We start from the raw sequence: 27,622 nt of genomic DNA, 5'->3' as shown, positions 1-27,622 counted from the left end.
AGTTCTCCAGCCTTTTCCAACGAGCCCTCGCTCTGCCTGTGATGGGGTGATGGCAACAGTGGTTTATACATGAGGACATCCTGGCCTTTCACCACCCTCTGTGCTTTGCCTAAAACTCTTCACTGCTCTCTCCCTTACCTGGACAATGGGAAGTAGCCTGGAAGTTCAAGATCTTGGAAGCAGCAGGAGCTGTCCTGTATCAGAGCAGATTCAAAAGAAGATCTCCTGGGGTGAAGGTGGGGGGCGAGGTTATCTGCAGTTTGTGTGGGGCCACTGCCAGCTCTTCCTCTTTTAAGGATCAGGCTTCCCCGGAGACCCTCACTCAGGATTCCTGCTTCCCATGTTGTCCAGAGAGAAAGGACAGGGCACAGTGGTGGCTAGTTCCCGAGTTAGTTCTGTCTTTTGCAGATCCCCTGTGGTCTTCCCTGGAGGCTCAGGGGTGGTAAAGAATCTGCCTGCAATGCAGGAGACCTGGGTTCAATCCCTGGGTCAGGAAGATCTCCTGGAGAAGGGAATGGCTCCCCACTCCAGTGTTCTTGCCTGAAGAATTCCATGGACAGAGGAGCCTGGCAGACTACAGTCCATGGGGTCACAAAGAGTTGGACACAACTGAGCGACTAACACATACATGGTGTTTTACTATAAGAAACTACTACTGAAAATCCTATCCAGAAGCCTAGTGTCTTGAAGTTTTTTCTAGACTATCAGGTAGACATATGCTAAAATTTTCCCTATTCTAAAACAAGCCACAGCTAAATTAAAACTTTATTTTAAACATCCCCCCCCCCCCCACCGCCCCGCCCCACCCTGCATCTTACAAAGAAAAAAAATCCTCTCTCAAGCCTGTTTATGCCTCAAGCTACTACCCTGACTGTCTCCTTGGATTCCCTGCTGAACTACTTGAAGAGTTGTCTATATTCACCGCTTCAGCTTTCTCATAGGCTGCTTTTCCAACCCTGTCAGTTGGGTTCTGGATTTCACCCCTTCATCTGTCTTGTAACAGCTCTCTCAAGGGTCGGGCACATCTTCTCAGTGGCCTTTTTCATCCTGTGTGACCACCTTCTAGAATAAGATGATACCAACTATGCCACCCAACCTGGAACCCTCTCTCCCTTCCCCATGTGGCCCTGGTGCTCCTGTTCCCTTTCCACCTGTGTTCCTCTCGTCCCTTCTTGCTTTACGCAGGTGGCACTGTGGCCCCCAGTTCTTCTGACTTCTCTCTTTCCGCCTGCCCCCAGCATACACTCTCATCCTCGTCCTCCTGGATCTTCCTGTCTCCCAGAGACGTCCATCTGTCTCCTCAGGTATCCCAAGGTCACCTCCTCCTCTGCCTCCTTATTATGACTCTTCCTTTGGCTTCCTACATCTCCACTGTCTCTTGTGGGATATAGCTTCTTATCTTTGTTCCTTGCGGCCTCAATAATTGTTGGATTGGTTAAACTTCACTGAACAGACCCTGTTTTTACTTCAACTGTCTCCATCTGTGTGTCCTGCCAGCTATGAAGACTCTGATAAGCCTCCTCTCTCCCTGGGCTGTGTTACATCACATTCAGTGGACCACCTGCTGTATCTGTTCAGTGTGAAGCCAACTAGAAGACCGTGTGTCGTTTGAAGCATCTTGGGTTATATTTTGCAGGTCCAGCTGAGGCTGCATCCATATTTCAGTTATGCATAGTTTTAAAGAGAACTTGCTTTAGACTTGTGAATGCTGGTTTTCTAGTGTCATGAGGGTGTTATTGGTTAAGAACATGCGCTTGGGAGGCAAAGGTTAATCTACCTGAGGCATAGGTTAAAAATCCATACTCATCGCCAGCTGAATCCATCATGTGGTTTTGGTTACGCTGACTAATTTCTATGCTTCTGTTTTCTAATGGGAGTAGAGGGTGCTGGGTGAGCACCCTCTATACTAGGGGTTGGGAAAAGACATAGATTTGAGATGAGCTGTGTGTCCTTAGACAAACTGCTTGACCTCTCTGTTTGTTAGGGCCCACACATATAAAAGGAGGATAAAAATACAGTCTACACTGTAGAGTTTTGTCAGGTCAGAGAAGAAAGTGTACTTTTGGTAGATGTTTGGCATGCACTCTGACTCAGACCTGGGATTCAGGAAAGATTAATTGCTATTTGTGTTAACCATAGAATAGTTGTTACTGTTACTGATGATGTTATTGTTGCCATTGCTACTACCACAACTCCTATTGGGTCCATTTTACTACCTCCAGCCCTGCATCAGATGCCTGTGTCAGACTAAAGAAAAAAGCAGTGAGCACCAACAAACTAAGGCAAGGTCCCTGAGAGTAGATTGTTCCAGACACCAGCAAATTCACAGCAGCACATTTTTGGGAGATGTGGCTGCGTTATCCAAGAACATCAGAAAAAATACAACCAAATGTCTCTTCACCACGCCTTTGAGCGTTGCCCTGACGGCATCTTTCATTGTACACAGAAGAGTTAAGCCTTATCTTTTGTTTCCAAGAAGCAGCCACGTACAGATGATCTGATCATTCTAAGAAGCAGGCATCAGCTTGAACACCAATGTGATTGCATCTCAAACTCATCAGCTGGTGAAAAGGGAGCTCGGATCAGAAGGTCTGAGCAAAATATTGAAAGTGAGATTACGAAGAAAGGTGTTTATTGAGGGGTCAGAGACATGAAAGCCGAATAGACCCAACAAATGGAGTGGAAATTGAAAGTAATTGATAAAGACTATGCAGAATTTAAGACTTAAGGAAAAGAAGAAAAGAAAAAAGCTCTAAGTACCTAGATGAGCAAAACCACATAGAGTCATGTCAAAGAGTTTTCTGTGAACTCAAAGGGAATGTTAATTAAGAGTCTGCAAGTCAATTCAGGTAAAATAAGGATGCATTAGAAGCAATATACATATATGCTGATATATACATATTCAGATCTTGGTATGTATGTGGGTTTGTGCATCTGTGTCTGGAATATAAAGAAGTATAGAAGAACAATTCTGGCATTCTGGTTTCTCCTGCTGAAAGAATTTGAAACATTGCTATTAAGGTGATTTCCACATCATTTTAGCACAGCAGTGCCAAGAAAATCCCCCAAAGATAAAGACTGGTTTTTCAATTTCCAGGCCAATGAAAAGTGATTGAAGTTTCAGATGACTATCACATCATTTCCCAACTATATTTAATTTTGTGTAGAGTGAAGGAGGGGAAATATGTGGCCACATTTAGGTCTCTTCATGCATAGAGACAAAGTTTGGCTTCCAAGTAAACAGAGTAATCTGTTAAAATACACATTCAAGATCTTATACATCATAGTGAATCAGAATAGTCATCTTGGAAAGTAGTGTAATTATTTTTAGTGATTCTATAATTTCTGAAAGTTTTTCAAATGCCAATTTTTAAATTCCAGAGATCATTACAAGCTATGAGAAATGCATTTATTTAATGAAATATATTTATTGAGCACCTACTATCTACCAGGCATTATGCTAGATATCAAGGATATGGCCATTTGTAAGTCGTAGGTTAGGTCTAAGAAGGTGGATATTATTTTATTGACTCGAAATAACATCACCAAGCATTTCTTTCATCTTATTTGTTAGACTTGGTTGCTTCTAAAACTCAGATCCACCCTCAAAGAATCAAGTTGTGATACTTGTGAGTATTCAAAATTAAGTGTCATCTTTAGCCATGCTGCTGCTGCTGCTGCTGCTACTGCTGCTGCTAAGTCACTTCAGTCATGTCTGACTCTGTGCGACCCCAGAGACGGCAGCCCACCAGGCTCCCCCGTCCCTGGGATTCTCCAGGCAAGAACACTGGAGTGGGTTGCCATTTCCTTCTCCAATGTAGGAAAGTGAAAAGTGAAAGTGAAGTCGCTCAGTCATGTCCGACTCCTAGCGACCCCATGGACAGCAGCCTACCAGGCTCCTCCATCCATGGGATTTGCCAGGCAAGAGTACTGGAGTAGGGTGCCATTACCTTCTCCTCTTTAGCCATGAGGAATTCCCAAATAGAAATGATGTAAGATGCCTGGGTAATGGTAGAATCATTGTTTGTCTTCCCAGCTACCTTTGTGGGAGAAGATTCACTTGAATGGCAACACTTTAGTAAGGTTTAAGTCATTTTAAATCATTCACTTTATATTTTCATATGTACTTTCAGTAGAGTCTCTATGTTTAGCATGTGGGTACATGCTCACACACACACACACACACACACACACACACACACACTGTTTTTAGCATGTGTCTTAAGTCTCAAAACATTTTCTCTCTGCTAGGGCATCACCAGCCTTCCCAGATAGCCTGCTCGCAGCCCTAAGAGCTGATGAGACAGATGCTCGTTGATCTGTCTTTTGCCATTTTTCTCCCCTTTTCCAGAATCCTAGGGAATCGGGTGGCTGAACTGGAGAAAAAATTAAGAACTCTGGAAGTTTCTGGTTTGTGGAGTCTCCCAGGTAAGCAGAACTTTATAAAAATTTCTTTTTTTGAAAAGTTGCAGAGCAGACTTTACCTTTTTAACGTTCTTTTATTTGAAGATTATTGCTGAGACGTCTACAAGTGTTTGAAACTTAAAAGCCATGATTTTGGAGGAAATCAGAAAAAAACTAATAAATATACAAAGTGAACTATGAAGTTTGCTAATCTAAATTCTGAAATTGTCATTGTATATGTCTGTATGTATGTTATTTTTAACTTTTGTGAGTATGGTAAATTGCTTCGTTTTTTCTCTGTAGGTGTCTTATAGAGATGTGTTCAGTTTAATCATCACCCCTAAAAAGGAATATAAGAACTCACAAAACTTTATTCTATTTAATCATGCATTCTATAAATGAATGTACAAACTTACAAAGACGTGTTCAATTTAATCATCAGTCTTAAAATTGAATATAAGAGCAAACAATTGTTCTAACCCAAATGTGCTTTACAACCTTCTTCCCTCTTCCCTCATTCCATTTGCTACATAGCTTGAAAATAAAAATTTCTACTGTAGATTTTTTTCCCACAGTGGTGCAGGGAGTGAAGAAACTGATGTTTCACATTAATTAGCTATATTTATCCCATGTGTCTTGGTAAAATACCCCCCTTCATGAGACCCCCGTCAGCTTTTTTTTTCTCTTTACATTCTCCAGAAACTTGTATTTATCATTTTCTACCACCTCCTCTTTCCCTGGAAGCAACTTTGTACATATATTTTTAGTTACTTAACCTTTCTGCACAAACCCTTCTCTACCCTTGAATCATATCCGTTGCTTCCTCGTAATGTATGAGAAATGAACATTGCCACAGGGACATGGACAAAACCACATGTTTTCTTAATGTAAATCTGAATAGCTGCCTCAGGTTGCCTGGAAGTGTATTTCATAAATTGCAATTTTTAGTAGAGATTCCTTGAACTTGATGTCAGAAGACCTAACAGACCTAATTAGTGCCAAGTGCCATCCTGGGGACTTGAATGATCCATTTTGCACAAGAATCTTTTGATGCAGTTAAAACCTTATCTCCTTTGAAGGCCTTTCTTTTATTGCATTGAATTTCAACACAGTCAGGCAAATTTATCGTTTATTTGTGCAGTCGGATTGCTATTTCTGTGCATGTTCTAGCGTTTGGATTTTTTTTTTTCTTTCCAAATGACTTAGTGAGATTTCACAATGTTTTATTTCTACAACTTATGCAAAAAGATGGAAGTCGAATAAATGAAAGAATGCTGAGAATTTCCTATCTCTGCTGTTGTTTGGTCTAGGTTAGAATGGCTATTATGCAATAACAATTGTTTCTTTCCTTTTTTTTTTTTTTCTTTCCTGCTGCCTGAAGGCCTGAGCTACAATGTTTCCATAGGATTTGGGAGTATGTTCTTCTTGAAATATCTGTGTTTGTGGCTAATAGCAGTGCATTAATATCATCCCTGCATGTAAATAAATAGAAATACATTCTCTTTGTATCCTTGCACTTTTCTGATTAGAATAGTCAATTGAAATAGAGAATTCAATTAGCACAAAGCAAATATTAAATGGTAGCATTTGCTTGGAGGGCAGCGACTGAATGAATTTTATGCCCCAGCCTGTTTGTTCTAATCTCTGGCCTCCACATGGGTACAAAGCGGGAGGACAGAAAAAAAGAATGGCAATTCCCCCAATCTGACACAGTTTATGCGACTGTGATAGCACTGCCCTGATGCAGTAGTAAAGGATGTTACAATGAGGCATCCCCTCGCTATCATTTTCAAACCATGGTAGGAGGAAAGGGGCCTCTTTCTCTGCAAATCAGACCAGTCCCTTCTATCTGCTCATCTTTGTATGGTCTCCATTTAAGCTTTAATAGCCGAGCAAGAGGAAGTATGTCATCTTCTTTTCTTCTCCTCTTCCTCTTCTTCTTTCCTCCTCTTACTTCCTCCACTTCCCCTTTCTCTACTTCTTCCGCTTTTCTCTTCTTCCTCTTCCTCTTTCGCTCAGTAAGGGAATATTTACCATTTCAGCCAAGTAGAGGGGATTGAGACCCAGTGGTTTCAGAGAATTGCTAGCTCGCAGTTATTTACCAGTCTTGAAAGGATCTGTGTCTCCTCTAAGAGATCCATAACACGTTGATACTTTCTGAGTATCAACTTTGTGAATTCAGTCCTGTACCAGACGTGCTAGACATGCCCCTTGCCCCCTCCAAGAATCAGCAGTCCCACTGCTGGCTGCTGCTGCTAAGTCGCTTCAGTCGTGTCCGACTCTGTGCAACCCCATAGACGGCAGCCCACCAGGCTCCCCCGTCCCTGGGATTCTCCAGGCAAGAACACTGGAGTGGGTTGCCATTTCCTTCTCCAATGTACGCATGCAGGCTAAATCACTTCAGTCGTGTCCAACTCTGTGCGACCCCATGGACAGCAGCCCACCAGGCTCTGCTGTCCACAGAATTCTCTAGGCAAGAGTACTGGAGTGGGTAGGAAAGTGCGATGAATATGCATAACAGTGAAAGGAAAACACAAAATGATACATAAGTGTCAGTGAAGTGGTAAAGATGTTAGTGTGTGAGGGAATAATGTGACAAGTGATTGAATGCTGGACCTGGCATGACAGTTGAGAGCAAAAAGTCCAAGGATGACAAATACTTGGTATATATTACACAGCATCATTTCCGTGCAGTGGCAGACATGGCTAATCAGTCATATCACCCTTCCTTGCTAATCTCACACTTGGCCCTCAAAACAGTCTTTTACGTTGGCTTTCCAGGAAGCTATCTCCTGGTCAGAGTTGACATGTGAGAGAAAACCTTCTTCCCTTTCATGAACTAGTCTGATCCCCTCATTCTAAGGAAACAGAAATTTCCATAAGGAAACAGAAATTCAAGAAGTTGGGTGATACCTAAGGCCACAGAGGCTGAACTCAGGTGTTCAGATCTTCATTTCAGTGCTCCATCTGTGCAGGGAAAGTACAGTTCACAAAAGAGAGACGCAGAAGGTAGGGGGCTGGCGGGGGGAGAGTGAGGGAGGGTAGGAAGTGTAGATCACATCAGCTGGGGACTGGTTCTCAAAGCAAGCTGAATTGGAGAAGAAAGATTCAGAAGCTGGAACGATCTCTCCCAAGACACTAAAGGACCGTGGTCAAGCCCACCTCTCATGACTATAAGGCAGAATTTCTCTTGGCCTTGGAGCATGCTCTGATTTCTCTTTGACTCCCTCCCTCCTCACTCTGTCAGCCAACAATATACAGCTCTTGGTGGTGTTGGATAGAGTTAGGGCAAATGTGTGAACCTGATGGGAAGCAGGCAAGTCTGACAGATGTCACAGCCCATGTGGAGAAATCATCTGGAAAGCAGAGAGTCCTCCAGACTGTTTACTTGGTCCCTGAGAGGTGGGGGAGACACAGGGCACTGTAGAGAAAGCCAGAGGGTGGGCTGGTTGGCCTTGCACTTCAGGAAGGAAGGAGCCTCCACTCTCCCCAGCCCCCTATCTGTCAGCCTTCTTCGCCCAGTGGTTTGCTGGCATCTGTGGGTGAGAATGATGACTGGAGGGGACCGGAGAGGGGGCAGGCACCGAGAGAAGGTTTCCTGGATGTGCTCACGCTTCGAAAAGAAACACTGAAAGCCGGGGAAAAGTCTGGCAAGAGCAGAGCCTGGCTCTTTGAGCTTTTTTTTTTTTTGAATTCTGTATTCTCCACTCTCAGCATCAGTCTGGGGAGGAAAATGTGCATTCTGAAAGTAACTGGCACATTTTGGAGAAATGAAGGAGTGCTGTTGTGTTATAGGGAATCGGGAGGGCTTCTGGAAACTCCAACACCAGTTGAACAGAAGGGCCTGTGTGACCTGCGTTGATTGTGGTTTGAATCTAGTTCATGGATCGTCCACACCCCATTCCCCAGTCCCGAGGACCAAAATGGAGCTAGGAGACAGCAGACTATCAGATTAGAGTTCAACATAGTCAATACAGAGAGAGTCTGGGCTTAGAAACAACAGAACTGAGAGCCTTCTAAGTAGGGTCTTTGAATTCTTCAAATGTTTTGCAAAAACCAAATCTTGACATTTTACCATCAGATAAGGAAGTAATCTTTGCAGGTGGGGATTTCCAAAGGTGTTTATCTTCTCCTCCAACCCCTACTTTGATTAGATACGGGTTAATTTATGGACAAATGGTGGTTTCTGCTTCCCTTGTCTGCATGCCTGTTGCTCAGTTTCTTGCAGAAGTTTAGGGCCTCCCAGGTGGCTCAGGGGTAAAGGATCTCCCTGCCAATATAGGAGATGCAGGGGATGGAGGTTTGATTCTTGGGCTGAGAAGATCCCTTGGAGGAGGCATGGCAACTCACTCCAGGATTCTTGCCTGGAGAATCCCATGGACAGAGGAGCCTGGTGGGCTACAGCCTGTGGGGTCGCAAAGAGTCAGACGTGACAGCACACACACCCCGGCATTTTTGAGGGGCCATTGTGGAGTGGATAATTCACTGTGCTTGAAGAGGGCCCGGGAGTCATTCTGCCCCAGAGCATTCCTCACAATAGGAAGGCGCGAGGCTCTCCCTCCCACTGCCTTACTCACTCGGAGGCAGCCAGCTCCCAGCTCCCAGCTCCGCCCATACTCTGATTCCTTGACCACGGGACAGAGTGGACTTGGAAGGCTTGTTGGGACGCAGAGGATAGAATGTGCCTCTGCTGCCAGCGGATTTGCTGGAAAGATGGGACAGGAATTGCAGTTCTGCCCCTAACTTAGGACAGCGACTGTTGCCTTATTGAAGAGAAACAAAAGCCCATCTGAGACATCTGGTATGGCTTCATAACAACCATTATTTCCTCATGGTGTTTCTAGATTGTATCTTTGCAACACAAGGGGAGACCTGACTGGGTTGACTTCGTCCTGTTGTTCAGTTGCTCAGTTGTGTCTGACTCTTTGCAACCCTATGGATTGCAGCACGCCAGGCTTCCCTGTCTGTCAGCAATTCGTGGAGCTTACTCAAACTCATGTACATCGAGTCGGTGTACATGATGCCATCCAACCATCTCATCCTCTGTTGTCCCCTTTTCCTCCTGCCTTCAATCTTTCATAGCACTGGGATCTTTTCTAATGAGTCAGTTCTTCGTATCAGGTGGCCAAAGTATTGGAGTTTCAGCTTCAGCATCAATCCTTTCAATGAATATTCAGGATTGATTTCCTTTAGAATGGACTGGTTGGATCTTCTTGCAGTCCAAGGGACTCTCAAGTGTCTTCTCCAACAGTTCTCCACAGTTCAAAAGCATCAATTCTTTGGCATTCAGCTTTCTTTATAGTCCAACTCTCACATCCATACATGACTACTGGAAAAACCATAGCCTTGACTTGGCGGATCTTCATTGGCAAAATGATGTCTGTGCTTTTTAATACACTCTCTAGGTTTGTCATAGCTTCATCCTGAGAGCCTCTTAAAATATCCAAAGCTTCAGTTCACTGGTTCTCCTTGGGAAACCTCCCCAGATTGTGGTCCTAAAGATTCTGGATTTCTTCCAACTTGAGACAGTATCTGTACTTCTGGAGAGCTTCAGGGCCAGCTCCTGTCAGATTCCTCTTCTTCTGGGATGACCCTCATGAAGCCGAAAGCTGAGAGTGATGGCTGCTAATAACAAGCTCCATCTGCCTGAGGCAGCTTCAAGCATCCATACTCACCAAGTAAACATCAGGATTCCCAAGAATGCAGCAACCATCTATTCACAGCTATCAGCTGTTTATGAAGCACCTGCCATATGCCAAACTCTCTACTAGTCTTGGAAATCAAGTTAAGAAGATTACATGTATGGCCAACAGGGAGGGTGGTATTATAAACAAGTTAAGGGCTCAGAGGTACAGGCCAAGGTTCACCTCGTTCTCCAAGGTGGTGGACATCTTGACCCAAATACCATTCTGTGCTCCACCAAACCTGAGTAGAATCATAGAACTTTAGAGCCTCTGATGTTGAGCCCAAGAGACATTCAGTGACTTGGCTTCAGATAAGGTTTCATTCAAAGTCAGACAGCCGAGGCTGGAGCATGGGCTGGGCCGTGGCCCTGGGGCTCAGTGTTGGCATGGTGGTACCCACCAGGAGAATCTTCGGGGTTCATGGGCAGGAGTTGGGGGTCAAATCCTCCCTCACCTGACCGCTGGGGCAGCATCACCTTCTGTGTACGTGTTTTGTGTCCATGTGTACAAGCTCACATTTCAAAGCCACACCTCCCTGCTCCCCACCTTCATACCTTGCCATGGCCTCAAAAATAGAGCTGCAATGGTTTACCTTTCCTCTTCCTCTTCACCTCAGGCTCTCTCTGCCCACTTAGGGAGCTCATATGAATTGATGAAAGGGTTTGGCCGGGATGTGTCTTTATTGAGTCTAGCTGTGATCATTTGGGGAACCTGATACTACCTGCCTTATGACATACATATGATTCAATTTAAATGGCCAAATCTAATTAAACCAGACTCAGTATGTATGGCAGTTCTACTGGTACCATAAAACAGTCATTTCACTCTGTGGAATTTGAGTGCTGACGAAATGCCTAAATGTTTTACGTGAATCAGTTCATTTTATCACCACCACCCCCTGAGGTGGCTGCTGTTATTCTTCCTCACTTTACAGATGAGGGTTCTGAGGCTCAGAGAGGCTCAGTGACTTGTCCGATGTCACCCAGCTAGCCAGTGATGGGCTCCAGGACACAAGCACTACAGCATGGCTCCAGAGCCTGCATTCAAAGCGCTCTGCTACTCTTGTTAGTATTACTATTGTCTCACCCAGATGAAAGCCATTCAGTTTCCGACAGATACAGCATGCTACCCTTTAACGGTGGCATTTGTGGGCATCTGTGTTCTGAGCAGACTTCAGGACTCAGAGGCAGCTGGCCCTGGACCCCTCTGCCCTGCCTTCACTGTGGAGAGGGTAGGCTGGCCCTTCTCCACCATGGCACTGTCTATGATTGAAGAAGGAGCCTTGCTCACCCGAAGAGCCAGTCCCTTGGGTGGGGTGAGTGTTTCCACCACCCCAGTGGTGACATAATATGTCTATTTTCCTCTTTCCTGTGACAGGGGGCAAGGACACCATACTGTTCAGTGACCCGGCTCTTCCCAGCATGCAGAGGTCAAGATCCCCACTGCTCAAGTTCGTGGAGCAGCCCACTGAAAGCAAAGCAAGTCCCAAGGATGGTAAGCAAGCCCTTGATTTCTTGACTCTTTCCTGGCCTGTGCCTGGTGCAGGGGATGAGTGGACACCAGTCCTTCACCTTTCTGCAGCATCTGCAGCACTTGTGGGTCATCCCTCGTGCTTCCTCTTATTTGGAGCTTCCAGCAGAAGAACACTGGTTCCTGCACTCTCAGCATAGTGCAAAGAGGCTAAGAGTGAGGGTGCAGGATTTAAGCAACCTGGGTTCATATTCCAGCCTCACGTCACACTGGTAGTGAGAACTTGGACTGGTAACTTCAGGTTCAGTTTCCTTTCCTATAAGACAGTGAGATGAGACACTGCCAACCTCAGGGAAATCTTGACACATTGCCTGACATGTGGTAAGTAGTCTGGGAATCGGTTGAATGAAGGAAAAATCTTCCTTACCAGGCACACTTTCTGGAGGCAGTGTGTTTTAAAGGAGGTCAAGGGCTCATTTAAGGTGCCAGCTGAAGCAACAAGGTGAGAACCAGATCTCTTCCCAGGGGGTAGTCTCATTTCTTTAGCTAAACTATCCTTCACATCTTTCTGAGTTTTGCTCAGCTTCTTCCTACACCCCTAATGTGGTTGCCAGCTTCCAAGATGGTCCCAAATGATCCCCACTTTCTGGCATTCATGCCCTTTTATAGTTCTCTCCCACATGGGTCTTTGTGACTGATGGGTTACAACAGAAGTGATGGTACATGACTTCTGAGGTCAAGCTATAAAAGGCACATGGTCTGCCTTGCGCTCTCTGCCTTGGATCACTGACTGTAGAGAAAGATGGATGCCACGTCACAAAGATTCTTGAGCATCCCTACATGCTCTTTGTGTGGCCTGGAACTGAGGCCGCCAGCCATTAGCCATGTGAGTGCACCATCTTGGAAGCAGATTCTCCAGCCCCAGTCAAACCTTCAGATGACAGCAGCCCTTGTAAAGGTTTTGATGACAACATTAGAGACCATTAGCAAGAACCACCCAGATAAACTGCTACAGGCTCCCGAGTCATAAGCTGCCAAGTTTCAAGGTAATTTGTTGTACAGCATTAGATAACTAATATACATCTATTTCTGCTTATTGAGACTATGCCAAAGCCTTTGACTGTATGGATCACAATAAACTGTGGAAAGAGATGAGAATACCAGACCACCTGACCTGCCTCTTGAGAAATCTGTGTGCAGGTCAGGAAGCAACGGTTAGAACTGGACATGAAACAACAGACTGGTTCCAAGTAGGAAAGGGAGTACGTCAAGGCTGTATCTTGTCACCCTGCTTTTTAAACTTCTATGCAGAGTACATCATGAGAAACGCTGGGCTGGAGGAACCACAAGCTGGAATCAAGATTGCCAGGAGAAATATCAAACACCTCAGATTTGCAGATGACACCACCCTTATGACAGAAAGCGAAGAATAAGCACAGAGCCTCTTGATGAAAGTGAAAGAGGAGAGTGAAAAAGTTGGCTTAAAGCTCAACATTCAGAAAACTAAGATTATGACATCCGGCCCCATCACTTCATGGCAAATAGATGGAGAAACAGTGGAAACAGTGGCTGACTTTATTTTGGGGGGCTCTAAAATCACTGCAGATGGTGACTGCAACCATGAAATTAAAAGACGTGTACTCCTTGGAAGGAAAGTTATGACCAACCTAAACAGCATATTAAAAGCAGAGACATTACTTTGTCAACAAAGGTCCATCTAGTCAAGGCTATGGTTTTTCCAGTAGTCATGCATGGATATGAGAGTTGGACTGTAAAGAAATCTGAGCACAGAAGAATTGATGCTTTTGAACTGTGGTGTTGGAGAAGACTCTTGAGAGTCCCTTGGACTGCAAGGAGATCCAACTAGTCCATTCTAAAGGAGATCAGCCCTGGGTGTTCATTGGAAGGACTGATGTTGAAGTTGAAAGTCCAATTATTTGGCCACCTGATGCAAAGAGCTGACTCATTTGTAAAGACCCTGATGCTGGGAAAGATTGAGGGCAGCAGGAGAAGGGGACAACAGAGGATGAGATGGTTGGATGGCATCACCGACTCAGTGGACATGAGTTTGGGTAAATTCCAGGAGTTGGTGATAGACAGGGTGGCCTGGCGTGCTGTGGTTCACGGGGTTGCAAAGAATGGGACACAGCTGAGCGACTGACCTGAACTGAGAGCCAGCACATGGGTGTCAAGATTCTTTCCCGTGTTTCTACAATTTCCTCTACATGTTCTTTTGCTGAGAATCATGCCTTCAACCATCACCTCTACCAAAATATATTTGAAATATTTTTTTCCAGTGGGTCTCATTTACAGAGTAACTGTCCTATATTTCCCAAAGCACAACCTGTCCCACCAACATACTCTATGGACTTCTCAAATGTGACATCACAGCCCTTCCTGCTGCCCTCCTTCTTGTCACTTAACTCTCCAGCAACCCTCAGAGTCATCACCAACCACCGTGCGCTTTCCCTCTCCATCCATATCTGGTCTGTTGCTACTGTTTCTTCAGAGTTGCTTGCATCTCCATTCCTACCACCTCTGGCTGGGTTTGGGCCCTCCTGACCTCCTGGGCAAGGCCTCCATTCTGGTTTTCCTGCCTTCCAGAATCTCCATACTCCCTTCCCATCTTCATCCAGCTGCTATAGGATAAAGCTTCTGGAGCACGTTTTCCATCATAGTTGTACTGAGCTCAGAAAATGTCAAGTGGCTCCCCAACTGTCTATTAACTGTTGTGTAACAAAGCACCCCCAAACTTAGAACTTAAAGCCACAGATGTGTATTATTTATCATGAGTCTTTGGATCAGATGAGTTTTTCTGCTTATCTGACCTGGGTTCAGCAAGGCTCGGTCACTTCTGCTTTTGCACAGCTGTGTTCTGAAGCCCATTCTGATCACTCATCCTAGTGCATGAAATCATAAGAGGAAAAGCCAAGACATATCTGGGGTTTCAACAGAGAAGTCCTCCAAGCACAAGCAGAGAGAATTCCTGGAGAGAGCCCCTGACTCGGGTGGTTTCCACGGTAGCCGGAAGACAAAGTAGGACTTTCTAGCTTTGACTTTCCAGCCAGCAGCGTGTGGCTGTTTGCAAGGCTGGCCCGTAACACACCATAGCCCACTGTGCCATCTGGGACATGTCTTGGCGAGTGGTCATCCCATGCCAGCATCCAGTGCTCCCGTGGACATCTAAAGCCCTCTGTCTGCTGTGGGCTCGCTGAGCTCCCAGGCCTGCTAACCTGACATGGAGTCTGAGCCTGGCTTGATTTTCACTAGGGTGGCATAAGGGATGGTCTGATTCAAAATGATAGCTTCCAGAGTCCCATCATTAGCTTTCATTGTTCCAGCTCCATCCTTTGCCAGCACGCGTGGCAACAAGGAAGCATTTATGTAGCTGCTGCCAGTGTCTGGGGTGGCCTCATCACCGCTGTATCTCTGATTAATTCCAACTGAAAGCAGCTCACACTCAGGAGGACAAAGCCCATCAGAGACCAGTTCACAAAAGAAGATGAATGTGCCCTTTGGGCCAGTGTTTGGGGAGGGGGACATGTTTTTTAGGAGACTTGCAATCTTTTCCACAGAGAGCTACTGTTTTTCATCTTTTAGAGAAAATGTTTTTTTCTTTCCGCACTATTTGTGTCCTAACGCATTTTTATCAGTTGATTGCCTCATCATTATTGGTATGTATGTTGTTATTAATAAGTATTAATGATGCTAATTCTGTTTGCTACAGCAGCACAGATTAATTCCTATTTGGGGGTAACACTATTTTCCGATTCTGAGCTAATTCAGAAATCTTTCTTTTATGGAAATGGGCACGCCGTGTGTCTGTTCTCAAAGGAAAAATAAAACTCCCACCGCTTAAGATCAACATTCCAGAAGCACAGAGTTAAGGAAGATTTTGTTCCCACAGCGAATAACCGAGGCCCTCATTATTAGCTCAAGCGTTGTGGTGTTTTCAGTAACTTTTCTTAGTCTTCTGATCATGACTTGAGTATACATTTTGGATATCTTTGGGATAAACAAAAGGGAGAAGAGGATTTGTGGATCCCACTGTTGACCCATAATCCTGTCTCAGAGCCTGGTCCCTATATGGTCTGAGACTCCAAAACTCTAGGCTTTCTCAGGAGAAAAAATAATCTGCTCTAGGACCAAATAAGAGAATTACAGCCTTGTTCATCCCCTCATTGTGGCTGTGTCTTGCTCGATAATGATGACAGAAGTGTAGCTCCCCTCCCCTCACCCTCCAAACGTTGGAAAGTTCTCCCTAGTAATCTCAGAGGTTTGCCATTTTAAAAGATTCATACATTTGAACATGAGTGGAATGTCATCTAAAGAAATGCCATGAGGCAGGGGACTGGCGACCAGAAGGCCTCAGTGTAATTTAGACCACTCTCCCTTAGATATAAATTAAGATAGAGAAGATTAACCTGACCCACAGTAAAAACACTGCAAAAGGTTTAGGGGTTAGGTTGTTACGGATAAGGTTAATTAATTTTTCAGGGGCACCAGAATATACTATTAAGTGTCCTGGGTAGAAGTAATTTCATAACAGTAATTTCCAGAAGGATTTTATTCATCTCACACTGGTGAAAATTTTCACTGGAGAAAAGACCGTAATTTACCCCTTTTGAGTAAAGTTTCTTGCGCTGTGCTGGAAACTGGCCCATTTTGGCTCTGTGTTTCTCTTGTACAACCACTGTAACATTTTTCACTTATTAGTACAAAAATTATGTGATTGCCTCCCTGAGTCATCTCAGATGTAGCTAAATGCTTGTGTGAGTTAGAAATCTTTTTTTTTTTCCTGAAAGTGCCATTTTAAGAACTTTTAGGGTGGCAACCTGAACCTGGAATAAATTGATTTGAGGATTGCTTTCATTTATTAATGGCTAGTATTGAAATATATGTACTAATATGTTCATTTATTCATGCACTGATGTAAATGTCCATAGATTCAAATGTTTAATAAGTTATTTATTGCGCCCCCACTGTAGAACACTAGCCAGGGTAAAAGATTAATTGGGTAAGATATTAAACTTCAGGTTTATATAAATGTGATTTATATAAAATAGTTATATGTAAGTAACAATCTAAGGGTTAAAAGCACAAAGTTCCCTTGGAGGTCCAGACACAATTGTGTGGGGATTAGGACAGTGGGGAGATTACCTCTGGGTAGATTTAATCAAATGGGCTTCATGAGGAGGTGGAGGGTAGGGCTCACTCTTGAAACTGGTCATCTGGATGCATCAAGAATGATGGTCGTAGAGGCATCAAGCACATAAGCAAAGGCACAGAGGGCAGAGCCGGGTGCCATGAAGGGTTTGGTGTGGCTGGAGTGTAGGGATATGAGGAGAGTTGGTATGGCAGGTAGATGGATGTTGAGTCACTTAAGGCCTTGAATGTCAGGAGAAGCTTGGGCTTTGCTCCCTGGGCACTGACAGCTCTTAGAGATTTGAAAGCTGGGGAAAGGCAAGGTCAGATTTGTGTTTCAGTTCTAGTGTTTCTCACACCGTAACATCCACCCACATCACCTGTGATCTTATTAAAATGCAGGCTCTGAAACAGTAGGTCTAGGGTAGGACTCTGCATGTCTAACAAGCTGCCAGGTGACGCTGCCATTGCTGGTCCACAGACCCGACTTTGAGGAGCACAGTTTTAGGGAAGGTTCCTCTCCCAACAGGTTGGATCTGAGCAGAAGGAGTATGGGAACCTACTAGGAACTAACATACACTATCCTGGCTGAACAGATCTGAATAGTTACTTTTTTAAAAATCAAGACTTGCTTTAGTCACTCATGTATACGTTCAAGTATCTCATTGTAAACACAAGTAATGGTCTCATTTTCAGATACAGTACTTACTGAGGTCAGTGAGTTCTCAGGAGAGTTGTCCATAACTAAAACACAGGCTTGAGAGTGTATTTAAAAGAATTAGTTACATTTTTGTTCCTGGGGGATTTCTGTGGTCATCCAAAGAGCTAAAGAGAAAGAAATGGCTTCTTTTGAAAGGTGAGATGCGAATCTACCGCAGAAGAACTCGAGGTCTGGGGAGTGAGGACAGAGGTCAAGTTCTGTCTGTTGAAGGAGACCACAGTCCTCTTCCCCAGGGACCAGCCTGTCCGCTATCACGCCCACCACTCTCTCTGCATCATCTCCTCTTCCGTCATTGTTCCCACCCTTCATCTCAGCTCTTTCATTGCAGTCTTATGGTCCATCTGATCTCATCAGTATTTCACCTCTTCTGGAGTTTCTCAGAGTTTTTGCCAGGGTTCAGCCATGTTTAAATTTCTTAAGACTTTTAAACATTTGATTGGGTAAATAAATGCTCAAAAACACATAGTTACTTAATTCCGTTAGTGAAATGTGATCATAACAAGTCAACTTTCTTTCAAACCTCCTACAGTTCTCCCTTAGCTGCCCCAGATTCCATCTTTCAGCTTGAAATTGCACCTGCATGTATCTGATACAGGTCTGATTGTGGTGGGTTCTACTCTGGCTCCATCTGGGGAACTGGGAAACGTGCCCCAGCCCTCTCACCCTTGCAATCTGCCCAGCAAGCCTCTTCCAGACACTTTATCCCCATCTGGCCTGAAGGCTAAACCAGTCTTGACATGTTGGGCACCTTGGTGTCTGGTGCTGAATGCACATGTCCAGGTGCCAAGAGTTCACTCCCCAAGTGCTTCCTCCCAGGCACGCAGAGCCCATGTGGCCTGTTAGGTTCAAAAGGGACATTAGAGAGCCTGCCCCTGATTTTCGGAGAAGGCACTGGCGACCCACTCCAGTACTCTTGCCTGGAAAATCCCATGGATAGAGGAGCCTGGCAGGCTGCAGTCCATGGGGTCGCTAAGAGAGTTGGACATGACTGGGCGACTTCCCTTTCACTTTTCACTTTCATGCATTGGAGAAGGAAATGGTAGCCCACTCCAGAGTTCTTGCCTGGAGAATCCCAGGGACAGAGGAGCCTGGAGGGCTGCCATCTCTGGGGTTGCAGAGAGTCGGACACGACTGAAGCGACTTAGCAGCAGCAGCAGCCCCTGATTTTATGTCTGAAAAAAAGGAGGCTGAACAGATTGTCCTGATTACATAGCAAGCAAATAGGAAAATGGGGGCAGGAGGCTGGTTCTCAGGAGCCCACATTCTCTTTCATCCCCCTCTAGCTGCAGCTGGAGAATTTCTGTTATACAGGTTTAGGGAGAACAGTTTAGCTAGGAGGGGTAGGGAGCTTGAAGCTGCTTTTGCATATAACATTTTACTAAAATTGAGGAAGTACCAGTGGTCGGCATCAAAGAATGAGGTGCTGATGGAGATTGAGGGCGGGGGGCACTCAATCTCTCCTAACCACTCCTTCTTTTTCCCACACCGAAGAAGCCAGAACCACTTCGTATTACTGAAGAGGCCCAGATCTTCCCTGAGCTACACAATGCACAAAACCTTTGTCCTCAGTTTAAATATTTCATGAGCTCAAGGAGTCACCATTGGTGAGCGAAGCAGGTGATAACCAGGCGCCTGGAAAGGATGGGTTACAGACACGGCCCATGTGACCCCTTTCCTTCAGTTAATGACACAGGAGTCACCAGAGTGGCTGCTTTCTTTTTTGTGGGTCCTAGGTTGCCTTCAGCAGCATTTTCTACCTCAGAGGCCCGGCAACAGTGGGCTGGAGGTTGGGAGAGGGGAAGTGAGGGCTGAATTCCAGCTGGAGGTCTCATGCTGATCCCCCACCCGCTGTCTGTTTCAGGGGAGGCTCAGAAGCAAGATGAAAGTTGTGCTGCTCCCGAGGCGCTGGCAGTGCGGGAAGATGCCAGGAGGCTTGCTGTCAGCTCCCCAGCAAGTCAGAGCCACAGGAGCCAAAGCAAGCCCTTTCATCCCTCATTACTCCAGCTACCTTCTGAGGAAGAAGAGGCAAACAGGCTTGGGAGGGAGACCGTGAAACTGACAGAGGAGCAGGCAGCTGCAGGCCCAGAAGGGGTCAGGAGAGAGAGTCCCGTGGAGGGCCAGAGGGAGGAGATGGGGCCATTCCCTGCAGGCCTGACCGCCGATGGGCCGTGCCCCAAACCTTGCCGGGACTCCTCTGAGTCCAGCCAGCCAGAAGCCAAAGTTTCCACCCTGGAGGATGACGAGGACACTGCAGAGGGTGGAGGAGGCACAAGGAGCGCTGTGAAAACATGAAGGGGAAAGAGATCGGGCACGATGCCATGTCGGAGGTACTCCAGACGTAAAGAATTACACATCAGAACAGCTCAGCGAAGAAGTCACTTTCTCCTAAAACACCTCCAAGTCTGCAAGTGAGAAGGGACACGGATCCGGTTGCAAACGGGGAATATTCTGATGATGCCAGCAGAGTTTGACTTATTAAACACGGGCCCTTGAGGTTTTCAGTGTCTCTTTCTGTGGAGGCCACACGGCGGTAAATGTGGCCAGGCGCGGGCTCATGTCAGCCATATGGCTGGTTTTCAGCATCGGTCTTTTCTGTCCGCATTTGTTTCATTTAGAGATAAGATGCTTTTCTATTATCATTTAAATTGTTGGTCAAAATTATGGAAAGGGTTCGAAATGGGTGGGGTTTTTAATCAGGTGCCCGTCTTTGTGATTCAGTTGCTATAGAGTAACGTGTGATTGAGCATAGTGGGTCCAGAGGGCCCACGGCTCCTCTCTTCACATCAGGGCCTGGTGGGACCTCCCAGCGTGGATGTTCTTGGCATCCTGTCCACAGCACTGTCCTGGCACCAAATGGCAAGTGGAAAGGGGCTTAAGTGGGCTCAGAAGGCTAGGCTTCTGGTTGGAAATCCACAACGCCTGTTGAGACCTGTCTGCTGACTACTAGAGCTGAGTTTTCCAGCCTGGAATTCTAGAGGATTAATCGACCTCGAGTGATGGCGGGTTGTGGACAAGCAGAGAGGAAGGGGACTCCAATGGTGTTATGATTTTTTGTTTCTGAGATGATACGGGAGCCAAAACCTGGGAATGCTGGTTCTCTGCCTTCAACCCCAGGCTGCATTTAGGGTTTTATGGTCCTGTGGGTTGTGGCAAGTGTAGCTGCTTCGGGGCCAGTTCAGGTTTCCCCACCGCCTGGAATCTCTAGCCATCACTCCGCCAACAGAATGCTGCATCCACCCGTTTGTGGCACCAGGCACTGAGGTTTTAAGGGCCAGGCAGAGCTTGTAGTCCTAGAGTGGAAAGAGAGGGAAAACAAAGTCACTTTATTACAGCCTGCGGAGGCAGAGTGTGGAACCAAATTCAGGCTTTAAACGCAGCGAAGTAGAGAGTGGCACCCCCACCTGTGGCTTTCCTTGGGAATAAGATTAGCTTTTCGAGGCAGCATCTGGTGCTGTAGGGTGTTGAGGGCTCATGAAATGAGACCTTTCCTTGTGCCGAATGCAGTTTATTTCCCAGGAATACCTAAAACCAGATCCCAAAGTTCAAAATGTCCCTGAGAACCGGAATCACTCCTTTGAGAGAGACTCCTGAAAAGAGAAGTTCCCAAGGTAGGAAAGGTAGGAAATTCATCAATTCATCCTAGAAATCAGATATATTTAGACCAGGCTTGTGACCCAAGGTGTGAATCCCACATGCACATGGGTGGCCAGCGGCTCCTCCCCCAACACCTCCCTTCCACATTTTACCTCCTGGCATCACTGGGCCAGCAGGGTAGGATCCATCACACTTGGCACTGTCTCAATCTGAAGGAGGGCAGGGTGCAGACTAGAGGGTCCTGTTTTTTACCAGATGCACCTGGAAGGACCTCCAGCTGCCTTCCTCCCACTCACCTGAGGTCACCCCACTAGCAGGATACGGGCACACCTGAGTCAGCACACCGTGACTCCTGGTGAGCTGGACACATCTACCCCTGCCCTCCAGGACCCAAGGCCCCATTCACTCATCTTTCTGTGCTCCAGCCCCTCCCCCTGCCCACACCTGTTCTCCCACCTTCCGCTCCAGGGAGGCCACTTGTGCAGCTGCAAAGCTTCCGGCTCAGGCCAGCAGCCACAGCAGTTGTTTTCCTGCTGCACCAGGCCTAAACTCCCTGCAAATGTTTAGCACTACTGCGTAGGCCGCCAGAGCCACCACAGGAAAACCTGGCCAGATTTAATACAGGGATAATAAAAAGAAAAATATCTCCCCCACAATAGCCTTGGTTTTGACACAGAGTTGGCCAGGTGCATGTCTTTAGGGCCTCCATCACCTGCTGAAAAGCAGGGCTTATAATAAACTCTAGCACATTCCATCATGAATAGGAAAACTGCTGTGAGTCCCAGAGAGTGAGGCTCAGGGCAGAGGGTCATAGGAAATGCTAACCTAAATTCTGTATGTTCAGTCAGCTTGGGGTTGGGGGTCTTGTGTTATTAGATGAAATTGTAGCCAATGAGTTGATCCTGTCGTTTGTAATCTGAACATTGCCCTGTACACGTGTGACACTGTCCCTCCTTTGTTATTCCAGTCCAACATGGTTCCAAGGACATTAAAGAGTTTCAACAATTACTTAACAGTTGTCTTTTGTCTTTTCATGAGTCATTGTGAAAGTGTGCTTCATTCTGTCTTCTACTCCACCAAATAACCCTGCATCAGTCAGGACCCTCTCAGCTACAGTTCACACTTTTAAGAAACTTAAACTATAGGGAAATGAATTATATTGCATAACAAGAACTCAGAAGTAGGGCATTCCAGGGCTGGTTGATTCAAGAAAGTTATCAAGGAACTCATTTTCTGTCTTGCTGCCCTGCCTGCCTCAGTGGCAGATATTTCCTCATGCTAACAACATGGCTGCAACAGCACCAGCCATCACTTGTTCTCACATATTGTCCAAAGGCAGAAGGAAGTTGTGTGTGTGTGTGTTAACAGTGAGTAACCCAATGCTTGTCAGGGCTTCCAAGGTAGCTCAGTGGTAAAAGAATCTGCCTCCCTATGTAGGAGATACAGGTGTGATCCCTGGGTTGAGAAGATGTCGTGGAGGAGGAAATGGCATCCTACTGCAGAATTCTTGCCCAGAAAATTCCATGGACAGAAGAGCCTGGCAGGCTGCAGTTCATGGGGTTGCTAAGACACAACTGAGCAACTGAGCACACGTTCATGCAACCTAGGACTTGCCACATTTCATTGGTCAAGTTGTCACATGCCTATGTGATCATGTCACATGCCTATGTCTAAACAGTCCTTAGCAAGGAAGATGGATTTGCTGTGATGGGTTTAGGTCTGTTGAGGAAGCCTGTCCCTGGACATGGAGACTCTAAAAGGGTGAACACTGGAACAAAATCAGGTCTTGGGAAGTGTAGAAGAGTTGGCAGCAGATTCGAGTAGGCTGCCAACAGAATTGTCTCTGAACCACACATGTCTGTTCTTGTTGTATTTTTTCTCTTAAAAACCACAATATTACATTACTGGCAAATGTAGAGTTGGAGAGAAGAGCAGTTGTTTTTTGTTAAGAAAAATCTCATCTCATCTCTCCTTTCCCCTGGCTTCTGCATCATCTGTCCTATTTTGTAGCTAGAATGTTCCCACCTCTGTTTACCTCTTCAAGTATGTCTGTCCTTCCATTATTTTTTTCCAGCTCAGTTGCCAGCAGAATGCAGAGCAGTCTGGATAAATGGAAACTGAGCTGGCAGGTCTCTTAATGAAATGCACACATGGCATTTCTTGAGATTGCTCTGTACCTGAGAGCCTTTGGGTGTGGATTTTTACATGTGTTTGTCATTCTTCTAATGAAGGCTCATGGAAATGGGTTGGCTTTTGTAAACCAGGCATTTCTCACCCCTAATCCTCTTCTCCTTCTGTGCCTCCTCTGCCCACCTCTTCTCCCCCTCCCCTTCTTCCCTTGGAACATCTATTCCTGACGCCTCTCTAGCTAGGAAGCCTCTGATGGCATTCAGCTCAGCCCCTGCTGGAACCTCCTCCCCGCTGGCAGTCTTCAGGAAGCTAAATTTATTTTCCCGTTACTGTTCCTCTTTCTTTGCCCTCAGTCCCAAACACACACCGCATCATGAGGTGAAGTTCCAAAAAGAGTTCTAGTGTCGGCCATTCATGTGTTGGAGTGAACTGGGGGATGTGTTATCCCTACTGGAGCATTTGCACCCCAGTTCAGCATGTGAATTGGTCCAAATGGAAGTCCAATCTTCTCTCTAAAGAATTTCAAAGACCAGCTGCTTGCTCACTGGGGTTATCTTTTTCTGTCTCTTTCAAATCACACCTTTGCCCTTCTTGGTTTCCTCCAAAACCTGGGGGGCTCTCCTGGCTGGATCATTTCCTGTTGCCCCATGAGCTGGTGCCCTTTTTCTCTTTGGCTCTATTTGAGCACCTTCCCCCCTGCCCTTGACTTTCATTGTAGAAGCCTCCATTTGGAACAAATGTGCCTCCTTAATAATATTGAGGGTACCTTCACGCGGCTCAGTTAGGATGTCTAAAAGCCAAAGGGTTCCCCTCAACTCACTACTGTTACATGTTCCTTGTCTTCCAGATGTCTTTCTGAACAGAGAAAAATTTGAAGAGCAGAGAGATGCAGTAGAGAGCTAGGCAGTGAATCTAATTAGAAATGAGAAGCAGAAAAATAAGAAGGCCCCGTCTCTCGATATTATGGTTGCTCACAAAAACAAAACAAGTTGATACAGCGTGATGGCAATTTAAAGTGATAGATATGGATGTGCTGCCTTACTTTTCATATCGCCTCTCTACTAAATGAGGATTTTTTTCAGATGCTTAGGCAAAGTTTGCATAATACTGACAAGTATGACTATCTGAAATCTATATGAGCCCAGGAATATGTTTTGGGATCGTAGCGAAGGCCAGTGATAGCCTATTAAATTTAAAACAGCAGACTTAAAAAAGCACACCAGCTGCTGTTTTGTAGTTTGATTTAAAGAAAGAAGTAACTTCTATTCAGGTGTAGACCTTTTCTTATTGGATTCTACCATCATCGTGTATCATAACTATATATTTTTTGTTACCTGAAATTAAAATGTAATTTTCCCAATGTAGGTGGTTGATTATCTTTATTACTTTCATTATCCCCCCCACCCACCCTCGCTGAAGGCCAAGCCTGGGCTGAGCATAGTTTCTAGCAAACTGTAGCAGCTTATCACTTGCAATCTGTCACCTAAAATTATTAGATCATATGTTAGTTGGGAAAAATATGGAGAATGTAAAGATTTTATGCAATCAGCCAAAAACACCAGATCTAAAATCAGTTGGTTTATTTCCTGCCATCTTTCAAGTTGACCAAAGCTCTCACTGATTTGCTCTATTTTCTTACGTTTTTAGTATTTCTGTATATACATGCACTGAAAAGCCCCACTTGGAAAAAAATGCACTGCAATTCTGAGAAAAAGCTTATCCTAAACATCTAAAGATAGCATTTCTAATTATTGTCGACATTGTGTTTACACTGTGCAAACTTGAGCATTATTCTCACTTTACCAGCTGTGTCTAGGTAGAGTCATTACATCAAACGCTTCTAATTTTACAAAAAGAAATCAAAACAAGTGTGTGTTTAAGTCTCAGTGACAAACGCAAACCCTGTGAGTCAAATAGGCAAACTGATTAGCAAGCTGGCTGGGAAGTCAAAACAGCAACTATAAGGAGATTAACAAAATAGATCTGTAAGAGTAGAGGAGTAAAAATAGCCACAAGGGGCCAAGTGGGGTCCTGTAGGCGGGTTTGGTTGTACATATCCGGTTCTGTGCTGGGAACCAGATGCCTGCCCTTATGGCCGCCAGTCTTTCCCTCATTTAGAGCTGTGATCACAGAATTCATCCCAGCTGGCCTCTTAATGGATGTGGAACTCCTTCTTCCAAACCAAAGAGGTAGCAGCCTTTCCTTTACTTGAATCCTTCCAGTGATACAATCCACACTATATTTCAAGGTCATTCAATCCACTGTGCGGGCGTGCCAAACTGCTTCAGTTGTATCTGACTCTGCAATCCCATGAACTGTAGACCACCAGGCTCCTCTGTCCATGGGATTCTCCAAGCAAGAATACTGGAGTGGGTGGCCATGCCCTCCAGGGAATCTTCCTGACCCAGAAATTGAACCCTTGTCTCCAGTGTCTCCTGCATTGGCAGGTGGGTTCTTTACCACTAGTGCCACCAGGGAAGCCCCCATCCAATCCATTGCTGCTGCTGCTGCTAAGTCGCTTCAGTCGTGTCCGATTCTGTGCGACCCCATAGACGGCAGCCCACCAGACTCCTCAGTCCACAGGATTCTCCAGGCAAGAACGCTGGAGTGGGTTGCCATTTCCTTCTCCAATGCATGAAAGTGAAAAGTGAAAGTGAAGTTGCTCAGTCATGTCCGACTCTGCATCCCATGCATCCCATGGACTGTAGTCTACAGTCCATGGCTCCTCCGTCCATGGGATTCTCCAGGCAAGAGTACTGGAGTGGGTTGCCATTGCCTTCTCCGAATCCATTACTAGGTAACTATTTTTCTGACCTTAAGCTATTATTATTAATTAATCATTCATTATATCCTTAGGCCTTAACGCTATGTCTTGTCTAACTCAATGAAACTAAGCCAAGCCTATAGGTCCACCCAAGACGGGCAGGTCATGGTGGAGAGGGCTGACAGAATGTGGTCCACTGGAGAAGGGAATGGCACACCACTTCAGTATTCTTTCCTTGAGAACCCCATGAGCAGTATGAAAAGGCAAAATGATAGGATACTGAAAGAGGAACTCCCCAGGTCAGTAGGTGCCCAATATGCTACTGGAGATCAGCAGAGAAATAACTCCAGAAAGAATGAAAGGATGGAGCCAAAGCAAAAACAATACCCAGTTGTGGATGTGACTGGTGATAGAAGTAAGGTCCAGTGCTGTAAAGAGCAATATTGCATAGGAACCTGGAATGTTAGGTCCATGAATCAAGGCAAATTGGAAGTGGTCAAACAGGAGATGGCAAGAGTGAACATCGACATTCTAGGAATCAGCGAACTAAAATGGACTGGAATGGGTGAATTTCACTCAGATGACCATTATATCTACCACTGTGGGCAGGAATCCCTTAGAAGAAATGGAGTAGCCATCATGGTCAACAAAAGAGTCCAAAATGCAGTACTTGGATGCAATCTCAAAAATGACAGAATGATCTCTGTTCATTTCCAAGGCAAACCATTCAATAGCACAGTAATCCAAGTCTATGCCCCAAATAGTAACATTGAAGAAGCTGAAGTTGAACGGTTCTATGAAGACCTACAAGACCTTTTAGAACTAATACCCCCAAAAAATGTCCTTTTCATTATAGGGGACTGGAATGCAAAAGTAGGAAGTCAAGAAACACCTGGAGTAACAGGCAAATTTGGCCTTGGAATACGGAATAAAGCAAGGAAAAGACTAATAGAGTTTTGCCAAGAAAATGCACTGGTCATAGCAAACACCCTCTTCCAACAACACAAGAGGAGACTCTACACATGGACATCACCAGATGGTCAACACCGAAATCAGATTGATTATATTCTCTGCAGCCAAAGATGAAGAAGCTCTATACAGTCAACAAAAACAAGACTGGGAGCTGACTGTGGCTCAGGTCATGAACTCCTTACTGCCAAATTCAGACTTAAATTGAAGAAAGTAGGGAGAACCACTAGACCATTCAGGTATGACCTAAATCAAATCCCTTATGACTATACAGTGGAAGTGAGAAATAGATTTAAGGGACTAGATCTGATAGATAGGGTGCCTGATGAACTATGGACGGAGGTTCATGACATTGTACAGGAGACAGGGATCAAGACCATCCCCATGGAAAAGAAATGCAAAAAAGCAAAACTGCTGTCAAAAAAGCAAAAAGCAAAGGAGAAAAGGAAAGATATAAGCATCTGAATGCAGAGTTCCAAAAAATAGCAAGAAGAGATAGAAAGCCTTCTTTAGCGATCAATGCAAAGAAATAGAGGACAAGAACAGAATGAGAAAGACTAGAGATCTCTTCAAGAAAATTAGAGATACCAAGGAGACATTTCATGCAAAGATGGGCTCGATAAGGGACAGAAATGGTCTGGACCTAACAGAAGCAGAAGATACTAAGAAGAGGTGGCAAGAATACACAGAAGAACTGTACAAAAAAGATCTTCACGACCCAGATAATCACGATGGTGTGAT

The 27,622-nt window shown here is 45.3% G+C and overlaps 2 protein-coding genes across 3 annotated transcripts in view; one reads left to right on the top strand and one right to left on the bottom strand.

The window, feature by feature from the left end:
• Nucleotides 1-22,026, top strand: part of CCDC149 (coiled-coil domain containing 149) — a 115,555-nt gene extending 93,529 nt beyond the window's left edge. The window contains exons 10-13 of one of the 2 annotated variants that reach the window (XM_015096416.4): nucleotides 4,352-4,428; nucleotides 5,786-5,818; nucleotides 11,466-11,582; nucleotides 19,286-22,026. In XM_015096416.4, coding sequence (XP_014951902.2) covers nucleotides 4,352-4,428; nucleotides 5,786-5,818; nucleotides 11,466-11,582; nucleotides 19,286-19,716 — 658 coding nt within the window. In that variant the 3' untranslated portion in view covers nucleotides 19,717-22,026. The remainder of the gene's footprint in view (nucleotides 1-4,351; nucleotides 4,429-5,785; nucleotides 5,819-11,465; nucleotides 11,583-19,285) is intronic. The other variant, XM_015096417.4, reaches the window with a different exon arrangement.
• Nucleotides 16,111-27,622, bottom strand: part of SOD3 (superoxide dismutase 3) — a 91,896-nt gene continuing 80,384 nt past the window's right edge. Inside the window, exon 6 of the transcript XR_009601005.1 lies at nucleotides 16,111-20,714. The gene's annotated coding sequence lies outside the window, so the exon portion shown is untranslated. The remainder of the gene's footprint in view (nucleotides 20,715-27,622) is intronic.

The sequence above is a fragment of the Ovis aries genome, chromosome 6 (genome assembly GCF_016772045.2).
Source record: "Ovis aries strain OAR_USU_Benz2616 breed Rambouillet chromosome 6, ARS-UI_Ramb_v3.0, whole genome shotgun sequence".
In the NCBI taxonomy this organism is placed as follows: domain Eukaryota; kingdom Metazoa; phylum Chordata; class Mammalia; order Artiodactyla; family Bovidae; genus Ovis; species Ovis aries.
The sequence above is the reverse complement of the archived record's forward strand: the minus strand, read 5'-3'. Positions and strand labels throughout refer to the sequence as shown.